The sequence below is a fragment of the Letharia columbiana genome, assembly GCF_014066305.1.
Source record: "Letharia columbiana isolate WasteWater2 chromosome Unknown Sc0000057_s0, whole genome shotgun sequence".
Classification (NCBI taxonomy): domain Eukaryota; kingdom Fungi; phylum Ascomycota; class Lecanoromycetes; order Lecanorales; family Parmeliaceae; genus Letharia; species Letharia columbiana.
The window spans coordinates 235,140-258,390 of NW_023501101.1; the positions used below are offsets into that span (position 1 = coordinate 235,140).

At 50.8% G+C, this 23,251-nt stretch overlaps 8 protein-coding genes across 8 annotated transcripts; 3 read left to right on the top strand and 5 right to left on the bottom strand.

The window, feature by feature from the left end:
- Positions 1-242: 242 nt before the first annotated feature.
- On the bottom strand, positions 243-5,613 carry HO173_011180 (uncharacterized protein; the record flags this gene model as incomplete). Its single annotated transcript, XM_037313062.1, has 2 exons — positions 243-1,864; positions 1,917-5,613. The coding sequence occupies 2 exons, from the start codon at positions 5,611-5,613 to the stop codon at positions 243-245; spliced, it is 5,319 nt and encodes a 1,772-aa protein (XP_037160111.1).
- Positions 5,614-6,292: 679 nt separating this feature from the next.
- Positions 6,293-10,959, top strand: HO173_011181 (uncharacterized protein; the record flags this gene model as incomplete). Its single annotated transcript, XM_037313063.1, has 3 exons — positions 6,293-6,435; positions 6,494-8,833; positions 8,883-10,959. The coding sequence occupies 3 exons, from the start codon at positions 6,293-6,295 to the stop codon at positions 10,957-10,959; spliced, it is 4,560 nt and encodes a 1,519-aa protein (XP_037160112.1).
- Positions 10,960-11,727: 768 nt separating this feature from the next.
- HO173_011182 (uncharacterized protein) lies at positions 11,728-12,368 on the bottom strand (the record flags this gene model as incomplete). The annotated part of the gene is made up of 2 exons (XM_037313064.1): positions 11,728-12,121; positions 12,184-12,368. 2 exons carry the CDS (start codon positions 12,366-12,368, stop codon positions 11,728-11,730), a joined length of 579 nt encoding a protein of 192 aa, XP_037160113.1.
- Positions 12,369-13,259: 891 nt separating this feature from the next.
- On the top strand, positions 13,260-13,796 carry HO173_011183 (uncharacterized protein; the record flags this gene model as incomplete). Its single annotated transcript, XM_037313065.1, has 1 exon — positions 13,260-13,796. One exon carries the CDS (start codon positions 13,260-13,262, stop codon positions 13,794-13,796), a length of 537 nt encoding a protein of 178 aa, XP_037160114.1.
- Positions 13,797-15,788: 1,992 nt separating this feature from the next.
- HO173_011184 (uncharacterized protein) lies at positions 15,789-16,268 on the bottom strand (the record flags this gene model as incomplete). The annotated part of the gene is made up of 3 exons (XM_037313066.1): positions 15,789-15,841; positions 15,912-16,144; positions 16,219-16,268. The coding sequence occupies 3 exons, from the start codon at positions 16,266-16,268 to the stop codon at positions 15,789-15,791; spliced, it is 336 nt and encodes a 111-aa protein (XP_037160115.1).
- Positions 16,269-16,875: 607 nt separating this feature from the next.
- On the bottom strand, positions 16,876-17,709 carry HO173_011185 (uncharacterized protein; the record flags this gene model as incomplete). Its single annotated transcript, XM_037313067.1, has 1 exon — positions 16,876-17,709. One exon carries the CDS (start codon positions 17,707-17,709, stop codon positions 16,876-16,878), a length of 834 nt encoding a protein of 277 aa, XP_037160116.1.
- Positions 17,710-19,286: 1,577 nt separating this feature from the next.
- Positions 19,287-19,965, bottom strand: HO173_011186 (uncharacterized protein; the record flags this gene model as incomplete). The annotated part of the gene is made up of 4 exons (XM_037313068.1): positions 19,287-19,342; positions 19,417-19,723; positions 19,788-19,848; positions 19,913-19,965. 4 exons carry the CDS (start codon positions 19,963-19,965, stop codon positions 19,287-19,289), a joined length of 477 nt encoding a protein of 158 aa, XP_037160117.1.
- Positions 19,966-20,790: 825 nt separating this feature from the next.
- On the top strand, positions 20,791-23,169 carry HO173_011187 (uncharacterized protein; the record flags this gene model as incomplete). The annotated part of the gene is made up of 1 exon (XM_037313069.1): positions 20,791-23,169. One exon carries the CDS (start codon positions 20,791-20,793, stop codon positions 23,167-23,169), a length of 2,379 nt encoding a protein of 792 aa, XP_037160118.1.
- Positions 23,170-23,251: the final 82 nt, after the last annotated feature.

Here is a 23,251-nt window from a genome sequence, read left to right on the forward strand (position 1 = left end):
GCGAGATAAGGGAAAATGGGGGAGAGGAGGATAGGCTGCTTTGCTCATGGAATCGTGGAGAATCCGGGGACTGACGCCGCATAGATGAGATTCGGTTTGAGATTTTCCATCGATGGCTAAATGCTCAACATACAGGGCATGCATTCTAATCCCGCTTCTGCCAAACCCGCCTGGGTATCACGCCAGCCAGCCGGGCATCCCTCTCCAACGCCAGACGTTCATCCTCGCCACTCACAAGTCCATCAAAGCCCTTCAGCCGCCCTCTTCTCCCTCGCCTTTCCCTTGCCCTTTCCCTTCGCCCTCTTGCTGTCCCCAAAGTTATGCAACCTCTCCCCAATCAAGTAAACCTCATCCCTGATCTTCCTCCTCCACCCAGTAAAAGCCCTACTCAGCAACGTCACAAACGTGGCCGCGAACCCGATTGCCAGAACCCCCGGGTAGCTATAGCGGTAAACGCATGCTTTGAAGATCTCGTCCTCCGCACTATATGCATGCAGGACTGTGGCATTGGCTAGCCAGCCTAAGGCCAATGGTGTTACCAGCGCGACCGTCATTGCGATCACTGCAGGCAGAATGAAACCTCTGGTCGCTAGGCGGACGTCTGGATTCAGCCAACCGTTGCGGATGATACCGCGGAGGGCGGAGGCTGGCCGAGAAGGTGTATTGTAGAGGATGACGCGAGCGGCCATTTTGAGGTAAAGTATGCCCAGGGTCCAGTCTTGAATGAGATGAATGATGTGGCGTTCGGAGGAGATGGTGTTCAAGCTTGTGAAAGAGGTGCTGAAGTAGGTGTGGAGGGGGATGATGAGGAAGAATTCCATGAGGAGCGAAAGGAGCGCAGGGAGTAGGACGCCGAAAGCCGCGTAGGTGTAGATGAGACTCAGGAGGCGGACGACGAGGGTTGCAGACTTGCGGAGGAAAGTGGTGATGGTCGGAGTGTGAGGGGTCAGGGTGTCCCGAAGGTAGGTGGTGATCTGGTGGTGATAGAGCACCCCGTAAAGAGCACCACCGAGGATATAGATGCCGATTGAGAATGCATAGATGTCGTTCATGCGGAGATGATTTAGTGTGACCTTTGCGAAGACGAAGCGGCCAAATACCAAGGGGACAATGGTCATACTGACTCCGGTCGCGGCAGCGAAGAGCCAGATAAGGAATATGAATGCGCTGATGCGAACGCGGAAGAAGGGAGGAATGTAGACCTTGGCGAACATTTCGTTGTTTCGGCCATGCAGACCTTCATCTGGATCTGGCTGATTATCCAGCCGGTTATTATGTTCGTCCACTTCCAGAAAGGTGTGCGCGCCTTTGGGAATCCGAACTTGGTCTGATGCTGGCGCACGCACATATCTACCGTCTCGCAGAAAGTAGGCCTGCACCTCCCGATCTTGAGCAAGAGCGTGCCTGTCTTTGCCAATCACTGGATTTTGCGCGTCCCCTTGGGTCCCATGTAGAACATCCCTCCAGGTGCGCCGTACATGCCTGCCCTCCTCATCCTCCTTCTTCTCACCGAATAAGAAGTTCGTCAGTCGGAGAGTCCGGGCACATTTGCGGAACCACCAATTGTACATTTTGTTCAATCCTTTCGAGGGTTTGAAAAATCTGACGGCTAATGGCATCAGGAAATTGTAGAATAAGAGGTCCACTGGGAACTCCAGGACTGGCTCATTTGACAACCAGTGGATTGGAAGAACATCGTCGAACGAAAATGCAATACCCCAAACCACACCGCCCAGGCACACGATGACCAGCCCCCCATATACCAATGCGCTGAAAGAGATCTTCCATAATTGAGTGGAGACGCTGCGCTCAAGAACGTCGCGCACAGGGTGAAATGTTGGGTCATCAGGATCGCGAATGAAGTCTGTCAAGTCACGTCAGCTAAGGCTTCCTCCACTCTCTAAAGATGGACTTACATAGAACGCCGGTACGCATCAGCTTCCGGCACATGGCAACAAACAACGCAAAGTGAAACATGTAACATGTTCCTACGAACCAATGGACAAAGATAGAAGTGTAGGGAGATGACATGGTGAACTCGATCCGCGACATCAATGTGGCGCTGTCGAAAAGCGGCAGCAGTGCCACGTCGAGCAGCAGCCCACAATATAGAGGAAATACAATCATCTCAATACTGATGATCAAGATTACCTTCAGAACACCTCCAGCTTGGTAGAGGACATCCGCAAGCACTCCGGGTACTCTTTCGGCTTTGTTGATGCCTTTGATCCGAGCGTTGAGGTTGAGGTATACCACTCCCAAGAATGCAAAGAACAGATACCCGAACATCACGGCGAGGGCTCGGTCCTTCGTACCCCAATATGCTAAATCGTAGTCGAGGGGAGTGGATCTTGGTGTCATGCTGAGATTGACATGGAGCGGATGGAAATGAGAGACCGAGGATGTTGAAGGCACGATAGTTGGGACTTGGTCGATGACAAAGGTCGAGAGTGCCTTCCCTTGGTTGACGACTCCGGAGGCGAAAACCATTGCAGTTTCCTCAAAACCGGAGCTGTTATATGCGACATTGAAGCAGTAGCCGATGTAGTCGCATACGCCACGCAAAAGCCATCTAGCTCTGCCTTCAATGGACAGCAAAGACTCATGAGCAATGACCGAAAAGGCGGGGATGTCAGACTCGAACATAATGTTCCCTGTTGCAGAAATAACATTCATAAGCCTCTCCAGTGCACCCTCTGCATAGAACTTAGCCGTCTCTGCTACCGACAAGTTTTTAGTGATTTTCGCCATAGGTGGTATGACCCATCCAATTGGGGTGCAGAGGAGGCGGGCGAAGATATCGGTCCAGTAGAACGTGCAGGCGATGCCAAATGTGAAGCCATCTATGATAGTATCTGCGATTGATACAGAGCACCGTAATGGGAGCTTCAATAGAAGCGAGACAGGATGAGCCAAAAAGACCAGGAACAGCTTCCCTGAAATGTATGGTATCCAGACACCAAAAAATATGGTCAGTGACACAAGACAGGCGCAGAACATTCCGTTTTGTACCAATCCTGCTAGAGGGCCTTGCATTCCCACAAGCTCCATTATGCCCTCTAAGTCCTCAATGTCTTCAGCTGCTTCAATCTCATTCGGATCGAGACCCGCTTGAATGGCGGCTGCAACCACTTCGGGGTCTTGCCCGGGAACTTCACCATCATTGTCAGCCGCCCTCAAGGGATGTCCGTGTTCCATGGGCACAAAAGGCGCTTCCTCGGCGATGTTGTTTACGATGTGCTCATCATCACCGGCTGGCTGCTCAAAGGGAGAGGGCGCTGGCGCATCGCCTCCCCAAAGCCAGTCTGTGATAGGTTCAAGAAGGCCACGACGTCGCTCGGGGGTTCCTTGAGGGAAATCGGCTGGCGCCTGTCCTTCGTTTGCTTCAATCGGCGAAGTAGTAGGCTGCGCTGTTTCAAGCAGTAGTTCCCTACTTGAGTTGTCTGAACCTGGATTACTAGCAATGATGTTTTCCTCCGCCGACTCTCTCTCGTACTCAGGGTGGAATGGGCTGTCATTAGGGCTATCGAGGGCAGCATCAGTTGAGCTAGCAGTATCAAGATCCCTTTGGGCTCCGTTAGCTAGGACATCCTGACCTTTCGCGCTTTTCCCTGTTGAGTTCTGGGTTGGGTCAGATGGATGATTGAGTGCTACGGCCTTGTGATCTTGCGAGTAACTGCTTGCCCTCCCTGAAGTAGCAGGGCTCCTTTGTGACTTTCTAGCAGGAGACCTGGGGCCCTCAACGACTGCATCTTGGTTCAAACTTCGCGGAGGTTCTGTGCTCAAGCTCTGTTCGTCTTTGGGCTCCGAGTTGACATTCAGTGACAATTTATCAAGAACCACGAATCCTTCGTCATCACTCGGCCAACGGCTACTGTTGGGACCATTGTCTTCATTGCTCAGCGTTGCAGTGACTGGTTTATCCGCCGGAGAAACAATCTGACCCTCCGGAACATTTACGCTAGACAGATTTTCAATCTTTCCCATAGTCGCCACAATCCAACTCAGCTCATCATTGCGACCCTCCTCGTCAATGATTCTGATGACCTCAGAAGGTTTGTTCTCGGCGCGGTTCCAAAGCTCCTGGAACGTGTTCCCAGGGTCATCACCGTCCTCCGAGACTCGAGACTGTTCTTCGATAGTGCGACGAATCTCAGCAGCCCTAGCTAATTTGTCCCTGTCCGGCATCGCGGGTCTCTGAAGTGAGCCTTGAGATTGGTCCTTGGTGTCATTCTCGGATGCATCAGCTTTTGATTTCGAATTCTCGATTGCCACGTCTTCAGGTTGCGAATCCTCAGTAGCAAAGTCGTCCCCGTGATTCACACCTTGCTCCGTAATCTGTCTGGGGGGGACTGGTCTTCGGGGTCTAGGCCTTGCAATCAACCTCGCCCTTGGCCCTTGTACTTGTACACCTGCATCTGCGAGCCCGACATCACCTTCACCTTGGGGGCCTTGATGTCTCTGATCAATGGGCTGTTGCACTGGAGCGTCTGCGTTTTGGGCTCCGGGAAGATTGACGCGGGCTTCAGCCCCGCCAAAGAGATTAGGCTGTTGCTGGACCACCCACTCTCTGATCAAGAATATTAGTATAAAAGCCGTGACAAGCGCCAGCGTAATGATCTGTCCTTCAAGGGCATCAACTATGAGATTGTTCAGCATAGCTGACCTCGTCAGCGTCCTCAGGAACTTGACGTCAGAAAGCCAGGATGACGAGCGTGGAACATGGGCTGCGTGACTAGTAACGTTAGTCATTGAAGTCACTGAAGATGAGGATTCGCCCGACGATCGACCCATGACGAAACTATAGAGATTTTTCAACAGCTTGAGCCCTAGAGGTTCACCAGCCGCAAAGGTCACCAGCCGTCGAATAGGTGAGACGAGGTCCGGGATCTTGTTTGAGATTTGCAATATGAACGCCGATGCGGTAGCTTCTCTTGATGTGAACAAGTTTTGGTTCGCTGGACTCGTGCCTCGTGCAGCAAGCTTGGCGGAAACGTTGAGGATTTCCGACTCAGTTTGTATGCCCCTTTCTTTCCAATCCACCCAGCCCCCGTCCCCTATCCAGAAAAGACCCCTCCAAATGGTTCGCATACACCATGGTAGCCATACTACCCAGACGAACATCACGAGCTGGAAGCGTGACCAGGTCAGGAAACTTTTCCATGTGTGTATTGCAGCCTGGCGTAGGAAGACCGGAAGTGGAACGGTACTAGGCATGTGGGGATGATAGAGTTTGGTGAAGTGAAACGGTGTCTTGCACAACTCGCAGTGCTTCTTCTGTGAATGTGACAGCCATTCCATGAGGCAGTTTTGATGGACAAACTTGATGCTGCCACTGCATTTGCACGGATAGAACAAGGGTTCTTCCTGGGAACCCTCGCCTCGGCATATCCTACAGGTGTCCGGTTCATCCAAACTTTTCTGTTTCTCCTTTGCATTTGTATCGTATGCTGGATCATTCATGATGTCCGGAATAGCCTCGGGGCTCCCATCATCCAAGCCCTTCTGTTCTCCCTCCAGATTCTGGTCTTGCACTCGCATTTTCACGTTATCAGAATCGGTACCAGGCCTTGGGTTTTGGCCCGCGGCATTTGTAGCTTCAGCAGGTTCCATGGCGAGATAGTCAGGGCCTATGTGGGTAGGGCAGGGACGGAGTCGTCTCAAGCGGAAATGCGTGAACTGTGAGGAGACACCTCATCTCAGCGAGCTTAGAAGTGCAGTTCCATAAGTGTACTTGATGTTCTATTGATGTGGCTCCCTTTACTGGTGAGACTAGGAAGCCTAAGAGGATTCGAAGAGCAACGGATTTCGGTCGCGGCCAATAAGGCTAGCGTTAAAGGTCCTCGGAATCTTCGGAGGTCGACGACGATCAGATCAGCTTTTGGTCAAAGAGGACGTAAAAAGAGTTCCATAAAGTTGTAGAGATGTGAAATAAATAGTGCTGTGATGGCCTGGACAGTTGGGAGTGAGCACAAAGAGGGTACCAGTACATCCTTGGCACGCGACAAAATTGCATCACTTGAACGGGCAAGCAGGATTTAGATAGTTATCGGAAACGCCCAACACTACCTTCTAATCTACCATGACAATACATGTTGCTATCTCTTGACTACTAACGCTGGACCTGCGTTCTCTTGTCATTCCTTCTTCGCTCCCTTTCGACGCGAAAATTATCCAAGCTCTTCCGAGAGGTCAACTGACTTGAACGCTGTAAAAGACGTTCCAACGTTTGTCCTCCATACCTCCTTTCCCCCAACTCACCGTGGCTACGACACAGCTCCAACACTCTGCTATGGCAGCAGAGGCGAATGGGCGGCCGATAGACCCAACTACCGCCAAAGGTAGACCAAACGGCCAGGTCGTTGGACGGAAACCTACGGGCAAGAAAGGTACAACACAAAGCCTTTCAAGTAAGGGCTTTGGCTGGATCGCCAGGTGAGTTGTAGTCATATCTTCAAAGTCATTAATCATGCTGAGGCTGTGTGAAATCTAGGCTGCTCGTTTGGTATACCGTTATTACTGCCCTCTTTCGCTGTCCCTCGTCTTTCGACAATCTCAACGAGGGATCTCCCAAAGTTTGTGAGCCTTACCTGAGTGTGCGATCACATGTAGCACCATACCTCGAGCCTTTCTATAAATCATACGCTGCACCTCATGTGGAGAAGGTACGTCCGTATGTTGCGAAATTCAACCAAGAGATCTACACCCCATCGTTGGCATATGGAAAACAAAGCTATGACAATCATGGGGCTCCAAGAGTCCAGCAGGCCCGAGCATATGGCCAGGAACAGTGGGCAAACATTGTGAAACCTCAGATTGATACCGCTCAGGCACAGGTCAAGAAGCAGTACGACTCCAATTTGGCCCCACAGGTCAACAAAGCTTCTGCTGCAGCTGCTCCCTACTATGCTTTCAGCCGCCACAGCATTTCCGAGATATACAATACATACATTTTGCCGACATTGGAGACTTCCCGTCCGTATGCTGAAAGTACTTACGCGTTCGGACACAAGCTTACTGTCGAGACCGGTCTGCCATATGCCCAATCCGCATGGTCATCGACCGTCGTGTTGTTTGACCACACCATATGGCCGAAGCTTCGTGTTCTATATGGTAACAATGTTGAGCCTCAGTTGGTCAGAATTGGGGAGAGGCTTGGTAGATACCGCGACGGTAAAAAGCTCAAAGCCGTCATGGAAGAGGATGATAGCTCGAGCCAGCTTTCTTCGACATCATCTAGCACTTCATCAATCGTAGCGTCGATCGCACCTCAAAGCTCTAGCCCCACCACGACCACTGAATCCTCAGCAGCCAGCGCATCCTCTGCGACTTCTGAAGAAGAAGCGAAACAGACGCGGGAGAAGATTGAAAGCGACCTGAAGAACTGGCAGGAGAAGTTTGCGAAAGCCGCAGACAAGGGAACTGAAGATCTAGAGGAGCGCGTGAAGGAGATCACTGATCGCCAAATTAAAAACCAGGCCCATGGAGTCGGCGAGGCCTTGGTTGTCCAGCTGGAAGAGACATCCAGATCTGAATTGGTAAAGCTCAAGAAAGAAATAATGGTCTTGGTCAAGAAGCTTCCCGAAGGTTACGACGATACCGACCTTGGCAGGGCTACTCTTTCGTTATCAAGATCAACGAGGCATGCTGGTGTTACGGTGAAGGACAAAGCACAGAGCTTGAGAACCTGGAAAGACAACTTTGACTTGGAGACTCAATCACTTGTGTATGCGGCATCCGAATCAACATTGGACGTTATCGATAACATCCGTGACCTCGGCCTGCAAGAAATTGGCCTTCGATGGGCTCAAATGGAAGGCGTCACTTACAAGGACTGGTCAAAATATCACGAGGTCAAAAAAACTTTCGACGAATGGCGCCAGAAGGTTGAAGCCGTTGCAAAGAACCACGAGGGATTGCAAAAGGCGAAGGATGCTGGAGAGGAAGTCGAGTCGAGAGGCATGGCTTCCGCCGAAAAAACAGCTAAGGAACTTGCCCGATTGAAGGAAGTCGGTCAATGGAAGATTGAAGCAAAGGATGCCTCGGATGACTTCAGTACCAAATACATGCCTGCTGCTGCCGCCGCAGGGGCTCAAAAAGTAATGGACAAAGCTAGTTCAGCCAGCGAACATGTCGTTGGGACATCTCAAGGTACCGTCGAGTCTATCGTCTCTGAAGCCACCGAGAAAGCTTCGGATGCGGCATCGAGTGTCTCCGCTGCGGCTGTTGGTACTGAGCCTGGGGTCGGTGAGCAGGCGAATTCCAGTGTCATGGACGCAGCCAGCGTCGTTTCAGAGAGAGCAAGCGAAGCTGTAGTGGGCACACCCAAACCGAAAGTTCAAAGCATTGTTTCTGCTGCCAAGGAAAAAGCCAATCAGATAGCCTCTGACGCCGGCGAGACCGTCGCTGGAACACCAGCACCAGGAAAAAGAGCTTCAAGTAGTGCAACTTCTGTCATCTCAAGCGCTTCCTCAGTGGCAAGCAAGGCTTCGAAAAAGGTATACGGAGGAGCAATGGCTCAGAAAGTTGGCGAGCAGAAGCCCATACTCGACGATGTCTTCAGTGACGATGACGATGCGACCTACTCCGAGAAAATGCAAAGTATGGTCAATCAAGCTGGCGAAAAATTCGCGGATGTCACAAAAGCCGTCAATGAGGCTTTAATGAAAGCCAAAACAACGCAAGGAACAGTCGAGAGCGCTTCATCGGTCGCAGACGAACAGTACTCAAAGGCACTTGCGGCAGCTTCGAGCGTCCTGTATGGCACTGAAACAGGCGCCGTCGAGAGTGCAACGAGTGTAGCGTCGAGCAAGTATGCCCAAGCTGTAGAAATGTGAGTGGAACCTAACCCTGTCTCAAGACATTGTGCTCACTCTGTTTAGGGCGTCCTCAATTATTTACGGGACTTCGACCCCTGTGACGCAATCTGCCGCCAGCGGAGCTTCCTCAGCATATGCGAAAGCCGTTTCCAGAGCAAACGAACAGTACTCGCACGCAAGGTCTATCATTTCTGCGCAAGTTACTGGAGAGCCAAAGTCAGTTCACGAGGATATGTTCGCTTCAGTGGAGAGCGGCTATTCTGGAGCACTGGCTGCGGCCAGCGACTACTTCCAGGGGGTTTTTGATGCAGCCTCAACTGCTGCTTATGGTACGCCGCTGAGTCCTCAACAATCTTTTGTCGCTGCAGCGGATGCAAAATACTCGGATGCAATGTTAGCTGCATCGTCTCAACTCGACTCTGCGAAAACGGCAATGGGATCTACGTCAACCCCCGGTTATGAGAAATTCATGTCTGAAGCCAGCGAACGTTATTCAAGCTTGATTGGAGCTGCCAGTTCTTCTCACGCATCTGCAACAAAAGCGGCCAGCGAAGCGATTTATGGTCCAAGTCAAGGCGTCTTTGAATCCATATCAGCACTTGCTTCATCAAGGCTCGCGGATAGCTTGAGTGCCGCCTCCGCTCAATATTCCAGTGTGAAGACTGCGATGGGTGCAACCCCTACTCCAGTCCATCAACAATACGTTGCGGAAGGCCAACGCCGATATTACGAGGCGGTGGGCTTAGCTCATGACCGCTACTCGGAGTTTCTTGGAGCAGCGACAAACGCAGTGATGGGGACTCCAACGCCAAAACACGAGAGCTTTGCTAGCGTTGCGTCAGAAAGACTTTACGGCACCCAAACACCTGCTTATCAATCATTGTTGAATGCAGCTCAGTCGCAGTACAGCGACGCAGTATCTCAGGCTTCTGAAAAACTGGATTCCGTCATGGGTTCAGCGAATTCAGTTGTTGGAAAGACAAGCAAGTCGCCAGCACAGAGCATATTTGACTCGGCCTCCTCTCAGTACAATTCAGCAATTTCCCTGGCATCTGCGTCGCTGTCTTCAGTTTCTGCCGCTGCAAGTACTGCAATCATTGGTAGTTCAACGGGCAAAGTCGAGTCCATGGCATCAGCGGCCTCCGAGAAAGCGTCTTCAATCTCTTCCGCGGCTAGCGCTGGTGTCATTGGTTCTGAGACGCCATGGACAAAGTCCGTTGCAAGTCAAGCGTCCACGAACTGGGATGCTCTTGTTTCTCAAGCCTCGGAGAGGGTCTATGGCGCTCCGGCCCCTTATTCGCAGTCGGTCCTCTCGCAAGCCGGCGAGTACGCATCGCAAGCCACTGACGCAGCCGCATCACAATATCAAGCTGTCCAGGCTCTCTTCTCCGAGCTTGTCCATGGCAGGGAGCCGGATTTCACCGAATCAGCCATGAACCGCCTGAGCGCGGCCTACTACACCGGTGCACTCGCCAGCGTCGCGGCTTCCGCGTCGAGTTATGCAAGCGATGTCTATGCCTCTGCATCTTCAGTCGTCTCTACCGTGTTTACTCCTCCCGCCACTCTTGAAGCGATCATCGCCGCAGCAAATGAGCAAGTCAACGCTGCTGTTGAGGCCGCAAGCAACGCGTATCATGGGTCAAGCAAAGGGACATATGAGCAAGGCACATCTGCCGCCGCTAGTGCTGCATCGTCGGTCTCATCACGCGCTAGTGAAGCCATCTATGGGACTCAGCCAAGCTTTGTCGACTCAGCTCAAGTTAGTCTCAATGATGTAGCGAGATCTGCGCAGGATGCCATCTCGGCCGCTCTCTACGGCACCACGGCGACAGCAGCCACGGCCAGTTTCACTAACGCTGCTAGCAATGCTTATGCCTCCGTCTCTTCAGTGGTGGCAGACAACGCGGCTGCCGCAAGTTCAGCTATGGATGCCACTCAATCCAAGATCAGAGAGGCTGTTTATGGCCCGGAGAAAGGAGCCATGGAAAGTGCACAGGGGAGACTCATGGCCGCGGTAGAGAGTGCAAGGGCCAAGCTGGCTGAGTTTGGAAGTGGTGTACAGGAGACTACTGAGGATTTGGTCAGCAGTGTCAGTAGCGCTGCTGCCAAGATGACCGATACTGTGAGAGATGAGCTGTAAACGATTTAGTACGAGACGTGAAGAGCGAGACGGACTGAGATGAGAGGCAAGGTAGTCAGATGGAAGGAGAGAGTGAAGAAGAGAGTGAAAGCGAGAATGGAGACGGAGAGGGGAGGTGGACAGGGGAGTTGCATGATGGCACGAAAATTTTCGCTAATTCCTTTCTACCCTTCCGCAATACAAACAGCTTTGTGAATCCATTTCTTGGTGCAGAATTATGGATTTCTCGTACATAGAGCGATGTGTCTCTTTGTGTTGCAGTTCTTGGCGATATCCCCCTTGCAATGTTCAGATAGTTAGAGACTTGAGCCGTACTGTACTAATTACGAGAGCTATCTTTTTTATATAGCTCCTCATCATATGACGATCTCTAGTGACTGTTATGATATCTATGCAATATCAAGGGCAATTTTCAGCGCAGCGTTGCGATACCTCGAATATCACCAGCTGGATTTTAGTCGGTCGAGTCAGGTATCGCTTTGACACCGCTTTCCACGTTCTATATAGTCGTGGGCAAGATATTTCCCAGACCTTCAATGCAAATGTGCTGCAATGTTCTGGGCGATCATGCCCACTTCTTGCATCCGTTCGAATTTCGGTTGTTCGGGCCCTTCTAGCCCTCTTCCTTCTTGCGACCTTGTCTCCCATTCTTCTAGCCCTAGTGTTTGCGTTCCATATGCGTAATCTTGGAGGGATCTTTCACACCGACGTCCTTTCAGCCTATCCAAGCACTCGGGCGAGAGTCCATTCCCTATACAATGCCCTTCTTCACAAATACTTCCTCCCTGCCGCCACGACCCTCTGCTTAAACACAGGACTCCCGATCTTGCTCTCGGTACTGGCGAACGGATTCATAATGGCTTTCAGCCAGACCTCAAAGACCTCTCCAAAAAACTGTCTTATCGCCTCTTCTGTCTGCGGACTGGTGGGATTGTTCGGTATACTGGTGCTACTTGAGGACGAAGTGCCACGACTGGCGGTACTGGTAGAAGGCGGGACGGAAGTGTAGGGCGTGAAAGGTGGGAAGCTGTTTGGCATGGGTTGAGAGGTAGGGGCTGTGTTGGGAGGGTGGGGAAGGTGGAGCAGCATGAAGCGGGTGGAGGTCGGAGTTAAGAAGGTGGAGATGTGGGAGGAGGCAAATTGGTCGATGCGTTTAAGATACCTGATACCATCATCAGCAATCCTACCATGGATTGAGCCTATTGTGAAGAAGAGAAGGGTTACATCTGATTGTTGGTCCATTGCAGCTCGTCCACGAAATCCAAGCTGCTATGTACAATGAAAGGGTTCATATGTCGTGCCTCTTGACTGAATCGGGCGACACCATCTCCGCCTTGCTTGGAAGTGCCAAACTCGAGCTCAAAGAGAGGTTGGTCTCGCGTGCCGACAATGCAGAAGTAGTAGGACATGTTGTCCGCCTCAGAAAGGAGACTGGCGAGAGTGGTTGGGATGGGAAGGGGTCAGGCCTGCTGCCATGACCATGGACTTGACTACAGACTTTGACAAGGCATTGTACTTAAAGTGTCGAACGCCCACTACACTCAATAAGACCTACTGGTGTACATACATTTCCCTTAGCTTCCCTTGGCACAGTCTTATCTTATCTGATGGCTTGGCAAGAGTTCCTCGGCGCGGCGACGACTGTTTGTTAGAAATCTTCTGACTCAACGAAAGCAAGCCTGACCTCGATGAAAAAGCTGTCACAAGCTGCTTATCTTATTTTTCTTTTTTCCCCCAAAGGATGCAACCTTGGATAGGACATAGCCTGATGGCACCAACTGACCTCTCAAAGTCTCCTGCCTGTGGTCAGATGCCCTACTCTATCGCCTGTGGTGCCTGGATTCTTTGCTATTTAGGCAAGATGGAAGGGGCTGTGCGTAATGGATGCCTCAACGCAAGGTATCGGAACAGCTTTGTTTGCATCCTTGATCAAGCTTTTAGATGGATATCCAACTAAAAAGCTCTGATGAGATGGCAAAGTTAGGAAGGTGGAGTCGCAATCGTATCAAAACAGTAGTGACTGGGTCTCGTTCAGGTGGGAATCGAAATCATACCTGATCTTTGGCTGCGAGAATGACACAGCCGGTAGGCTCGTGCTCGAGTCACTCATGCTGCCTTGTGGGCATATATAGTGCTCTCGCCTCACCTTAACTCCTACAGTTCAATTACATCTCGCCATGACTTCCGCTCTTTTGATCGTTTATCTGGTCCCTCAAATAGTGGTGGTCCTCGCTTTTCTCTTGACCTGCATCTCCGAGTATCTTGCATAGCGTTGGCCTCCTTTCATTCTATCTCCTCTGATGCGCACACTTCGAAAACGGCATTCATGGCCACCCCTCCGCAAACCTAGAGCCTTCTACTTTGACGAGGCCGTTGATCAAGACCCATTCGCATACTTCATCTCACCAGCCGATGAACGAGACGTGTTTTTCAACAGCCACCTAGCAGCGGACATCGACAGGAAGAAGCGTCCTCGTTCACTGTCACCATTCCATCGAAACTCCACTTCGCTCTTGTCCGCGGCCACAGCTGCAGCATCGCCCACCGCGCAGCTGAAAAGATGGATTGAAAGGATGGAGCTGCGATGTTTCCGGCGCAATGCAAGCAGCATCGAACAGCGTATGCCATCACCCGACCCGCCTGACCTTCCGGAGATGGCCCGGACAGTCTCTCCTCCGCTTCGGGGGAGGAGGAATGTTCGCATCAGCTCAGGTAACCGTGTGACTCCCAATTCTAGGAGTAGACCTAGACGCCCGAGAGTCTGGAGGGAGCCCGCTAAGGATATCTGGCCGGTAGCTGAGGAGAGAGAAGATATTGGACTGGGAATACTTTTGTGAAGCATTCGGGTAGTCAATCGGCACTGTCGGCTTTGAGTCTTGAATGACAGTCAATCTTCGGATGGTCTACAGACGGACAGCAAATCAGGGAGTAGTCGAGACGAGGGTACGCTACTTGATATAATATTATTATTGTCACCCGCATGAGCTGACTACCCCTAGCTTTACGTCCATCGTTCCACGTCTTGACATTGACCGTTCAAGACCCCAATTGACTTGTCCTCGAAGATTGGTCTTCGATTTCTAGAATGAAATTACAATTTAACAATCATGTTGCAGATACAGCTAGTCAGCAAGATGTTCGGTTTTTCCTTACTTCGTTCATCGAACCTGATGTAAACGCTTATAATTTTGTAAAGCTTATGAGACTGATTATAAGATTACTCTTCTCTGCGTTGACTTTCCTTTCGTTGACGCAGAATCAAAGTTTCCCTTTCATCCCGAAGCGATTGGTTATTACCTGAGTCGTTCTTCATGTTTCTTTCCCCACCAGCAACACTCCAGTATTGGAAGCAGACCATGCCCAGAACTCCTTAATATAGTTCCTGCGTTAGATGCCTTGCTTTTGGAGATGCTGGGCTCGAATATTCTTAGAGTCAGGCTTCGCTAACATGTTGAGTCTAGCTTACTATTGCGTGTTGACTTTCACTTACACTCCACGAACGGTCTATCCCCCTTAGAGCCGCTCATTGTCGCCCGACACTCCACTTGCCTTCATCTTTTGAACTGGGTGCATCAGATTGTGACTCTACTATCATCAATGTCTTCCGAACCATACAGTAATTTGGCACGCCTGACCGGGTGAGAAAGGCAGGTCCCACATCCGGTCATTGCTCCGAAATCAATCACTTCTATAAACTGCACGTCCTGGGTATGCGGCTCCTCGACCACGTCCAAAAAAAAATCCTCGGCCTTTGAGATGTTCTGTCATCGCTACATTAGCCATGATCTTATATGGGACGTCCTCGCAACTGCTCAGCAATTTTTGGGTCATGGCTTCGTGTTCTTGTTTTGCGTTGGCATGGTAACATGGCGTATACCAGTTGTACTATGAGGTGGCCGAGATCTTCGCGTCGGTGGACTTCCCAGGATCGTCACCTTCTTCGCGTGGGGGCGGACAAGGATCCCGGTACTCCAGCTCCGACCTCTATGTCCTCCCTCCATGAGAACAAGTACAATTAAACAGGCTGGATTTGTCGGAATCTCGTAAGCTTTTGATTCCACTCATGCCGCACGCAGGCGTTGCCAGCCATGTCAACAGATCCTTTGCCAAGCTCCACATATGCAAGCCCACCTGATTTTGAATGAATGAGCTGGACCAGGAAGCTCCCTGATCATTGGAGCCGATGGACATCCTCAGCTCGGAGACCACTCGAAGACCTGGTGGGATCGGGTCAGGGTCTAAGGAAGATCCATGGCCACTTGTCTGGAACAAAATGCTGGATTCGTGGTAGGGCTTCTGAGACCTCGCACGTAGATATTTGTGTTGTACTCGCGCTGTTCACGGAGGGTTTCTCCTTTTTAGGATAGTGCTGCTTCGACCTTGGTGTAAGGGATGGTGTTGAGGGTGGCCATGTCTGCTCCCATGTTCTTGCGCACGGCTTCTGGCTTTTTTCCCGCCTGCTTTCTTCTTGATTTCGCGAATGACAGAGGTGAATACCGCGCAAGGGTGGTGCTAAAAGGTAAGTAATAGCAGTGGATTAGATGCGTGACTCCTTTCAGCAATTAATGATGTGCTGGTGGTAATCGTACCGCGGTAGGAAACTCGACCAGGATTCGGCAAAGAAACGAGGCCATTATGGTCTGATAATGTAGTAGCATAGTGCCATTTGTATGTACAAACGCTCATTCCCCAATAATAGAGACTGTAAGCCAGTGCAAGTCGATACCTGTATCTATGCGCTATGCAATGCTTTCCTCAAACGCCGTATGTATGCCCTTCAATCACTGCCCTTAGAACATTCTCTCTATCTCCCCGAAGCCCCGTCCTCATCAAAAGCCCGGTGGATTTATCCTCTGACTGACCCTCGTCCACTTTGGCAGCTCTATCAGCACCACCAATTAGCTGTCGCATCCTTGACCTCGTTCAATAATCCTCAAAAGAGGTCGACATACTGTGAATCCCCTTCCGATACCGCTTCTCCTTCCGATCAAACATTGTATATTTATCCTTTGGTCTCATCTCCGCCTCCGTCGGCATCTCCTCTTTCCACCTCTCCAGCTTTGTTGTAGACCCCATGTTCTGTTTCCTGAGGGCATCATCAACAATTGTTATTACATTGTCGACAAGACGGAGGCGTTTGCGTTGACGGCGCTTTTGGGGGACGGAGAGACGCCAGGGTATTTTCCTGTGAGGGGAGGCTGTCATTTAGTGGGACTAAAGAGACAAAAGAACTATGAAAAGGCCAGGATTGAGACATACCAGAGCAAACCTCCAGAGAGGGGAGACGTTCTTCTAAAGGCACCGAACATGATTCTGCTATCGTTAAGACAGATATTTCATTGTGACTGAGAAAGCTCAAAAGATCCTCACCGCGGAAATGATCCGGTTAGGATGACTAATCTTGTTCTCTAAATTACAAGCCCTCAGTTCTTGCCCACAGACTGATCTTCTCCATTGAATCAACGCTCCTTTCAGAAAGCATCTACCGCATCTCAGAACCTGTTGGGAGACATCTGATCAGATTGCACGCATTGTGGTTTTGGGAAAAGCTTGTAGACCTCCTATCTTCGTCTCCAAGAGCTTCCGGCTCTCCAAAGGTCTGAGGCGAACTAGGCAGACGAAGGAGCTTGGCCTGCAAGCATCTTGCATATCTTCCTCGAGAAAACCTAAGATCGCCTTCTCTTCAATGATATCGAGTCAATAGCGCCAATGCAGGCCGTTGATCTCCATTTCGTCCTTCTCAAAGTAGGCTTGCAAACTACAGTTTGAGATGATCTTAAAGCTCCCCTCTGCTTTGAGAATCTTCATTTCGATTGCCTGATCTCAGCATTAGCGGGTCATTCAACGGCGTACCATCTGACTAAGGGTTTTGCTCATTACCTTGACCGGTCTCTGTGCTTGCAACTGTCAAATCTGTCATCGCTCACCTTGTCTTACTGGAGACGGCGCAAATGCATGGACTCTAATGACCTGAGTATCCACCCCCATAAGCTCTCTTGGAGGCTCGATAGCAGGGTCGTCGTCTCCTCGCTCCTCGCTCTGTGAAGATCTCAACACCGCAATGTGGATCTTGAAATATCCAGAGTGACGAATCTGAAGATCTTTGAATGCCAACGACCATTTCTCTTCTGTCCGAGTAGCCGAAAGATCTCGAAAAAGCGGTGTGACCATATCTTCGGCAGCAAGGATATCGGGCGCGAAGAGAGCCATCGCCATTTGTCCATCAGCAGACATCAGCGATACTTGAGCCCATAGGTTACCTTCTTCGCCCATCCAACTCTCACCTCGTTGGTGTCTCAGACGTCTTATGTTCACGACTACTGGTGAGAGGCGGTTCCCTGGACGAACTTCGAGCGGAGGTTGTTGCTCAATACTGATCGATATTGTGCGGATTTGTATGCTCTCCCGTACAAGGTTTTGCGTGGAGCTCGCTTCTCCCGCTGTCATATGACGGGTGCGCAAGGTATACCTATCTATGCCGCCCTCTAAGTTACTTGGGCCGACTGTTGAAGGACGCTTGCCTCGGTCCCCTACTAGAGATACTGCTGAAAGTCCTGGATCCGCTTCTTCATGCTCATCGTCCCGGTCGACCATCTGTTGTAGGTTTCTTATTGGTTGGGGTTTGTATTCTCGATTCTTTTGCTTGTGATCTCCTGAGTATCGTATCTGCCGGAACGGAAACACTGGTCTGATGGAACGATCCCCAGCAAAGACCCGTTCATTGACACAAGATATCACCTGGATATCCATTGCGGATGATTTAGATTGAGCGCAGAGATAACCACCAAGCAATAATGAGAATGAATGAGAGAATTGGCCCTGAAGCCAATTGAGGAAAATTTGACACGGTGGACCTCTGTGGAGACACCTTCTCTCTTCATAACCCTCTCCAGCCATCATATATGAGGAGGAGGCATGAGTAGAAGTGCCATTGGTAGAAAGGAATGGTAAAAGCCAGTCGAACGGGTCTAAATACGCCAAAAGTCACAGAGAAAGGGACCACAGCTACGATGCTACCACAAATGGGCAACAAGGTCATGATAACAGCCACGCTTTGGTATCAAATACGAGGAGTAGCACCAGGGAGAAATTTTCGTTTTTTCGGCCTCCACAGTATCGTCTCTTCTTCGACCGATTTTTCGCATCTTGGCTGTCGTGGCAGCAGAATATGCTTAAGACAGCCATGTGATCTCATTGAGCGCCTCAATGTCTTGCAGCAACTAAGGTCCAAGGATAGCTTTGGTCGAGGACCTCCCATTTTTCCGAAAGTTGGCAGAGGCTAAAGCTGCTATTTGGACGCCTCGCATAGCGCTTGCGTCTTCGTGCAGGATCGGTTTCCATGGTTGAGATCTAGATCGCGCAAGCCATCCCCCCGGTTCGCGAACTAAAGACGTGAACCCAGCAATCAGAACATCGCATTTTCCCTCTCTTTCTTCCTTAGGCATAGCTCTTGTCACCGTGCGGCGTTTTCGGATCTGTCAGATGCACTCCAACCCGTTTCCATATCTTCAACCACCATGGTGGCCGCGACTAGAGACAACTTCCACCGAACTGGTCCGTAAGGCTGCCTCCTCAGTAGCTCTCGCCATACCTGTCGAAACTATCTCCTGCGTCTTTTCTACTGGGGCCGCTTCACGCTCTAATCGCCCGCATACCAAAGCCGGCACTTGTGTCAACGGCACGGCTGTACGTCTCGGGTTTCCACTCTATGCACGCTCGTTATCTTCATGAGGTCATAGATGCAATTGTAGTGCACGTCACCGGCAGGGTCCCTGTTTAAATCGAAAATGTGTATAAGTCTGGCAAGTTAGCCTCGCCGGACATATTCTGCTGGACCGGGCATCCAAGGTCGGTCTCCCTAGTGGTGCGTGGAGGCCACGAAGGCCGCCTCGAAATGCAGATCATGCTTACTGCTAGCCGCTACCCATGCCTGCACCAGTTGAGCATCAAGGGACGGGCCACGTTCCTGGTGACAACTTTGGATCACGTGCTTTCGAAATGATAACGAAAAGAAATGGGACACTAGAGCTTGTATGGATATCACTGAAACCAGGCCATACATGCTAGTGAATGGTAAAGATCGCTGGTACGAATGGTGTTGTCAGACCTAGGCGGCTCGACTTAGCCAACTTTGCCGTCTAAAAGCCTGTTGCACGGACTGTGGCACGTCGCCATACTCGGACCCAAAGCTTGCAAGGGGAAGACGAAAGAGACAAGTATGGAACTGATCAAGCAAGCATCCTTCATTCTGGATGGCCGCGAAATATTGAGAGACGGCACATATCTGCGAGCGGTTCACACAACTCGTGTGCAGTCCCCTATGTGCTTCACATCTGCTGTAAGAGCACCTTGATCCCGTCCTTCTCGCCTTTTATCTCCATCACTGAACTCGTCAGCACCCTTGAAGTCGGACCCGACAATTTCAATGCGGTTTGTGGTCTTGCTGTATATACGTACTCTTGTTGTACATCTCCTGAATCTTCTTCCACTTCTTCAGCACCATCTCATCCATAGCAGCGAGCTCTGCTTTATACTGTGCAATCTTGACTATGGACACCTGAGACAAGGCGGAGAGACAAGGCTCACAAAGTAGGCGAATGTGTATGTTCAACACTTCGGAGACATAGCTGTACCGATCGGTTGGTATTGGTATACTCTGTTGCATTAGATTGGATTTGCTGAGCACGGCGTTTTCCTGTCTCTTCAAGTTCATATAGCGCTCGATGATCGGCGCAAGACGCATTTTGCTGCGGTGTGGGTCAGCCTGTGGAGCACAAGTCAGGTGTTTGCACAGTTTCCAATGCCCTTACAATGAATGAGAAGCTTACCTGTTTGCAAATGCTTGTGAACCGCAGCTGCAGTAGATGTGGGAGGTCGAAGGAGGAGATCCTTGTTGGCTCAGTGTGTTAGGTTACAGACTCTTCAAAGGATGAGGATGTTTGCTCCAGCTCACGGGGTTGCACGGAAGAGTTGTACAGAGTCAAAAAAAACTTGATGAGAAGACATCGCAATAAGTGCTTTGCGATGATCTTCGTTTATATCACGTCTTAGACACGTAAAATTCTGCATAACGCAGTTGCCGGGGACGATAGCCAGGACCAAAGTGCTCCTTCCAACATTTGACCTCCAGGATCTCTTCGTGTGAACATCACCCAGCAACATAGGTTCTTCATATCACACATCACTACTCATTTAGCAACAGTCATACCGCATTAGTCCCTCGCTTACTTGCATCAATACATCTATTCTAGACTTCTGCTGCATGGCCTGTGTGACCGAATGGACAGAGGCTTCATTCTGGGTATCGATTGGCCTATCGCTGTCATAGCTGGAGGGATCGCAGTCTTCCTTGTTGGTGGTGTTTGGCTCGTGATCTGGCAGTGTCTGAAAACTCGAAAGCTCAATCGGGACTTCGAAGAGAGAAAAAATCCTTCTCAATCACGACACGTCCACTTTGATGAGCGACTTGTCCTTGACTAGCATAAAAATCTCTACATCAGCCAGCAGTACCGCCGTTTCTATCTTCGTGCTAGCAAGCCCTTAATCCGCATCTTCAGCATTAGTTATAGCGAGCACTTCATCAGTAAGTACATCAGCCCTTCTTCCTTGGAACGAGGCTTTCTCCTTGCTCCTTTGACAAGCACTAAGATATCATCGATAGCAAGTAGTCTCCCATCTATCGTCGTCATCGTCACGAATTGTCGACCCATATCTTTGGCTAACGGAGAGACGTTGTCACTAGTAAGCGTCTGACAGAGGCATTGGCACTAGTCACTATCTCTTTCAAGAATTTTGTCAGAATGAGGCTAATTAACCTACCAGCATGTCAAAATGAAGCCCATACCTGTGCTACACATGATACTTGCCCTATTAGTGTTCTTCGCACTGGCAGCATCAGTATCAGCCGATGAAGACAAGGAGAAGAAGAAGGATCCATTCAGATTCGCTCTGATCCCCGCGTACCTCAGCGTTGCAATACCGTCATTGATTTTCGTCTCCTGGGCTTTATGGCGAAGCATTCACAACTGGGGTTCGTGGAAGATCCATACTCCATCACCTCGGCCACAATGTCTGAGAACAACGCTTGGATGGGTCGATCGAGAAACATTGGAGCTAAGGCAAGCAAAGCGAGCTAAGCGCAAGAAGGCCAAACGCGATCAGCAGAAAGTCTATCGTACTACCAAGGCCAACTACAAGTGGATATTCCATGACCCTACCCGTGAACTCCAGCAGCGATTCGATGACCAGAAAGAGCGATCCCACCTTCGCTTGCTACCATCCTGGATGCGAAGCTACCCACACGGAACTCTGCAGTCGGGCATGTTGGCGAATATATCAGCGTCTCTTCAACATTGCCAACTCGATGGCAACCCCATGTCTGGTGCACTTCACGATCCCTACCGGCTGCCTGACCTCCCCATCATGGACTGGCCTGATGCACTCGTGCCCGGCGCTCCTGAGAAATCTTGCCTTCTGCCTAAGGTTCCAATGATGTGCCAGCCAAATGTAATTCAGATCTGGCATATTCGTGAAGCACCGCTGCCTGAGCGCATGGGTCTTCCACCTCTCGAATCTGAACAAGAGCTCAATGGCGAGGTGGATGCCCAAGCGACAGTAATCAGACGTGACACGGAGCACAGGCTTAGAGAGGGACGTCCCCGAGAGAGAATGAATGAGTTTGCATCGGAGCCCAGCATTGAAGTGGGAGGTGCTCTTCTTCCAATCTTCACCCCCCCGGTCGTGCGACCTCCTCCCGTGTTTAGCAGACAGCCCGTACGAGACACTCCTGGTCCAGAAGCCAGGAGCTTCGCAGTCAGACGTTCGCGCTACATCGAGAGACACATCCAAGAAATTCGTAATGACCCTAGACTGATGCTGGTCCGCGGCTCACTGGACGAATTGATGCGAGAACTTCGTCGAGCCACTGGTGCCGACCACAGACATGCCCCCATTGCCAGTCGAGCGCCCGTGCGGGATCCTACTGTGCCAGAGAGCGTACGTCAGGCACGCAGACATCAACAATACATCGAGGAGCTTGAGAGCAGCATCGACGACCTTCGTAGTGAATCCACAATAACTCCGGTCCGTGGCAGACTGGACAGCTTGATGCACGAGCTCCGTGCAGCAAGAGCTACAAGGGACAGACTAGCTCCCATTCCCAGTCTGCGCCCGGCTGTCCCTAGCTCTCAAGGTCAGCTTCAGAGCACTCAAGTTAACCAGCTACCGACTCCCATTCAGAGCACAGCCGCGGGATTCCAGCCCAGACCAAGAGTTAGCTTCGGCGCGACGATACCTGGTACGGTAGAAGTCATGAATCTCGTAGACAGACTTCACCATCTCACCATCGAGAACCTTCAGAACTGGCTCCGAGACTTACAGAACCATATGAACTTTCTAAATATTCGAGAATTCGTTAGGACCGTGGATGCGTTCAACAGCACATTTCAAGGACTCACTTCAATACGGGCCAATCTGGCCCTTATTGCCAGCTTGGGCCCGGCTCATCCCGTCAGCCAAAGGCTGCTTCGTAACATCCAGAACATCCAGAACATCCAGAACATCCAGAACATCCAGAACATCCAGAACATCCAGAACATCCAGAACATCCAGAATATCAATACATCTAACCCAACCCTGGTCACACCAGTAACACACGGAGAAGTCAATCGTGCAGTAATCGAGGGTCCAGCAACGGGTGACTATATCACTTCAACTCCCACGTCTGAAGAAGAAGTTCATGGAAGAGGCGGTCGTGCAGTCACCGAAGGACCCACAACAGATGATACTTCCGGTCCAATTCCCAATTCGGAAGAAGATGAAGAAGATCTTCGACCCGACACCCAACACTCCACTGCGGCAGTACTTCTACGCTCCGTACCAGACCACGATGCCACTCTGGATCAGGCCGACCCCACCGCCCAACCCCACCTTGAGTATGAAGAAACTATTCGTGCGGAAGCCACCCACCAAACAGCAGCCTTTCATACTGAGATGGGCCGTTCAGGTCTCGCCCCTGATGATCACGTTCAGGACGTAGAGGCAGAAAACGATGCAACTCCAATCAACACAGCTCACAGTCCATCTTCATCGATTGCCGCTCTATCCAATTCGACGGCTACGGCCACTCAAGCATCCGACATCGCAAGGCTAGCCTTGCCAAACGTGGTGGATGCTCTCAATGAAGAGCTTTACACGGATGCATACCCATGATATCGCTGTCGTAGTAGGCAGTGATCGTGCGTCCCGGGCTTGGGAAGTTGTGGATGGTACTATGGAGCAAAGCTGAGGACTG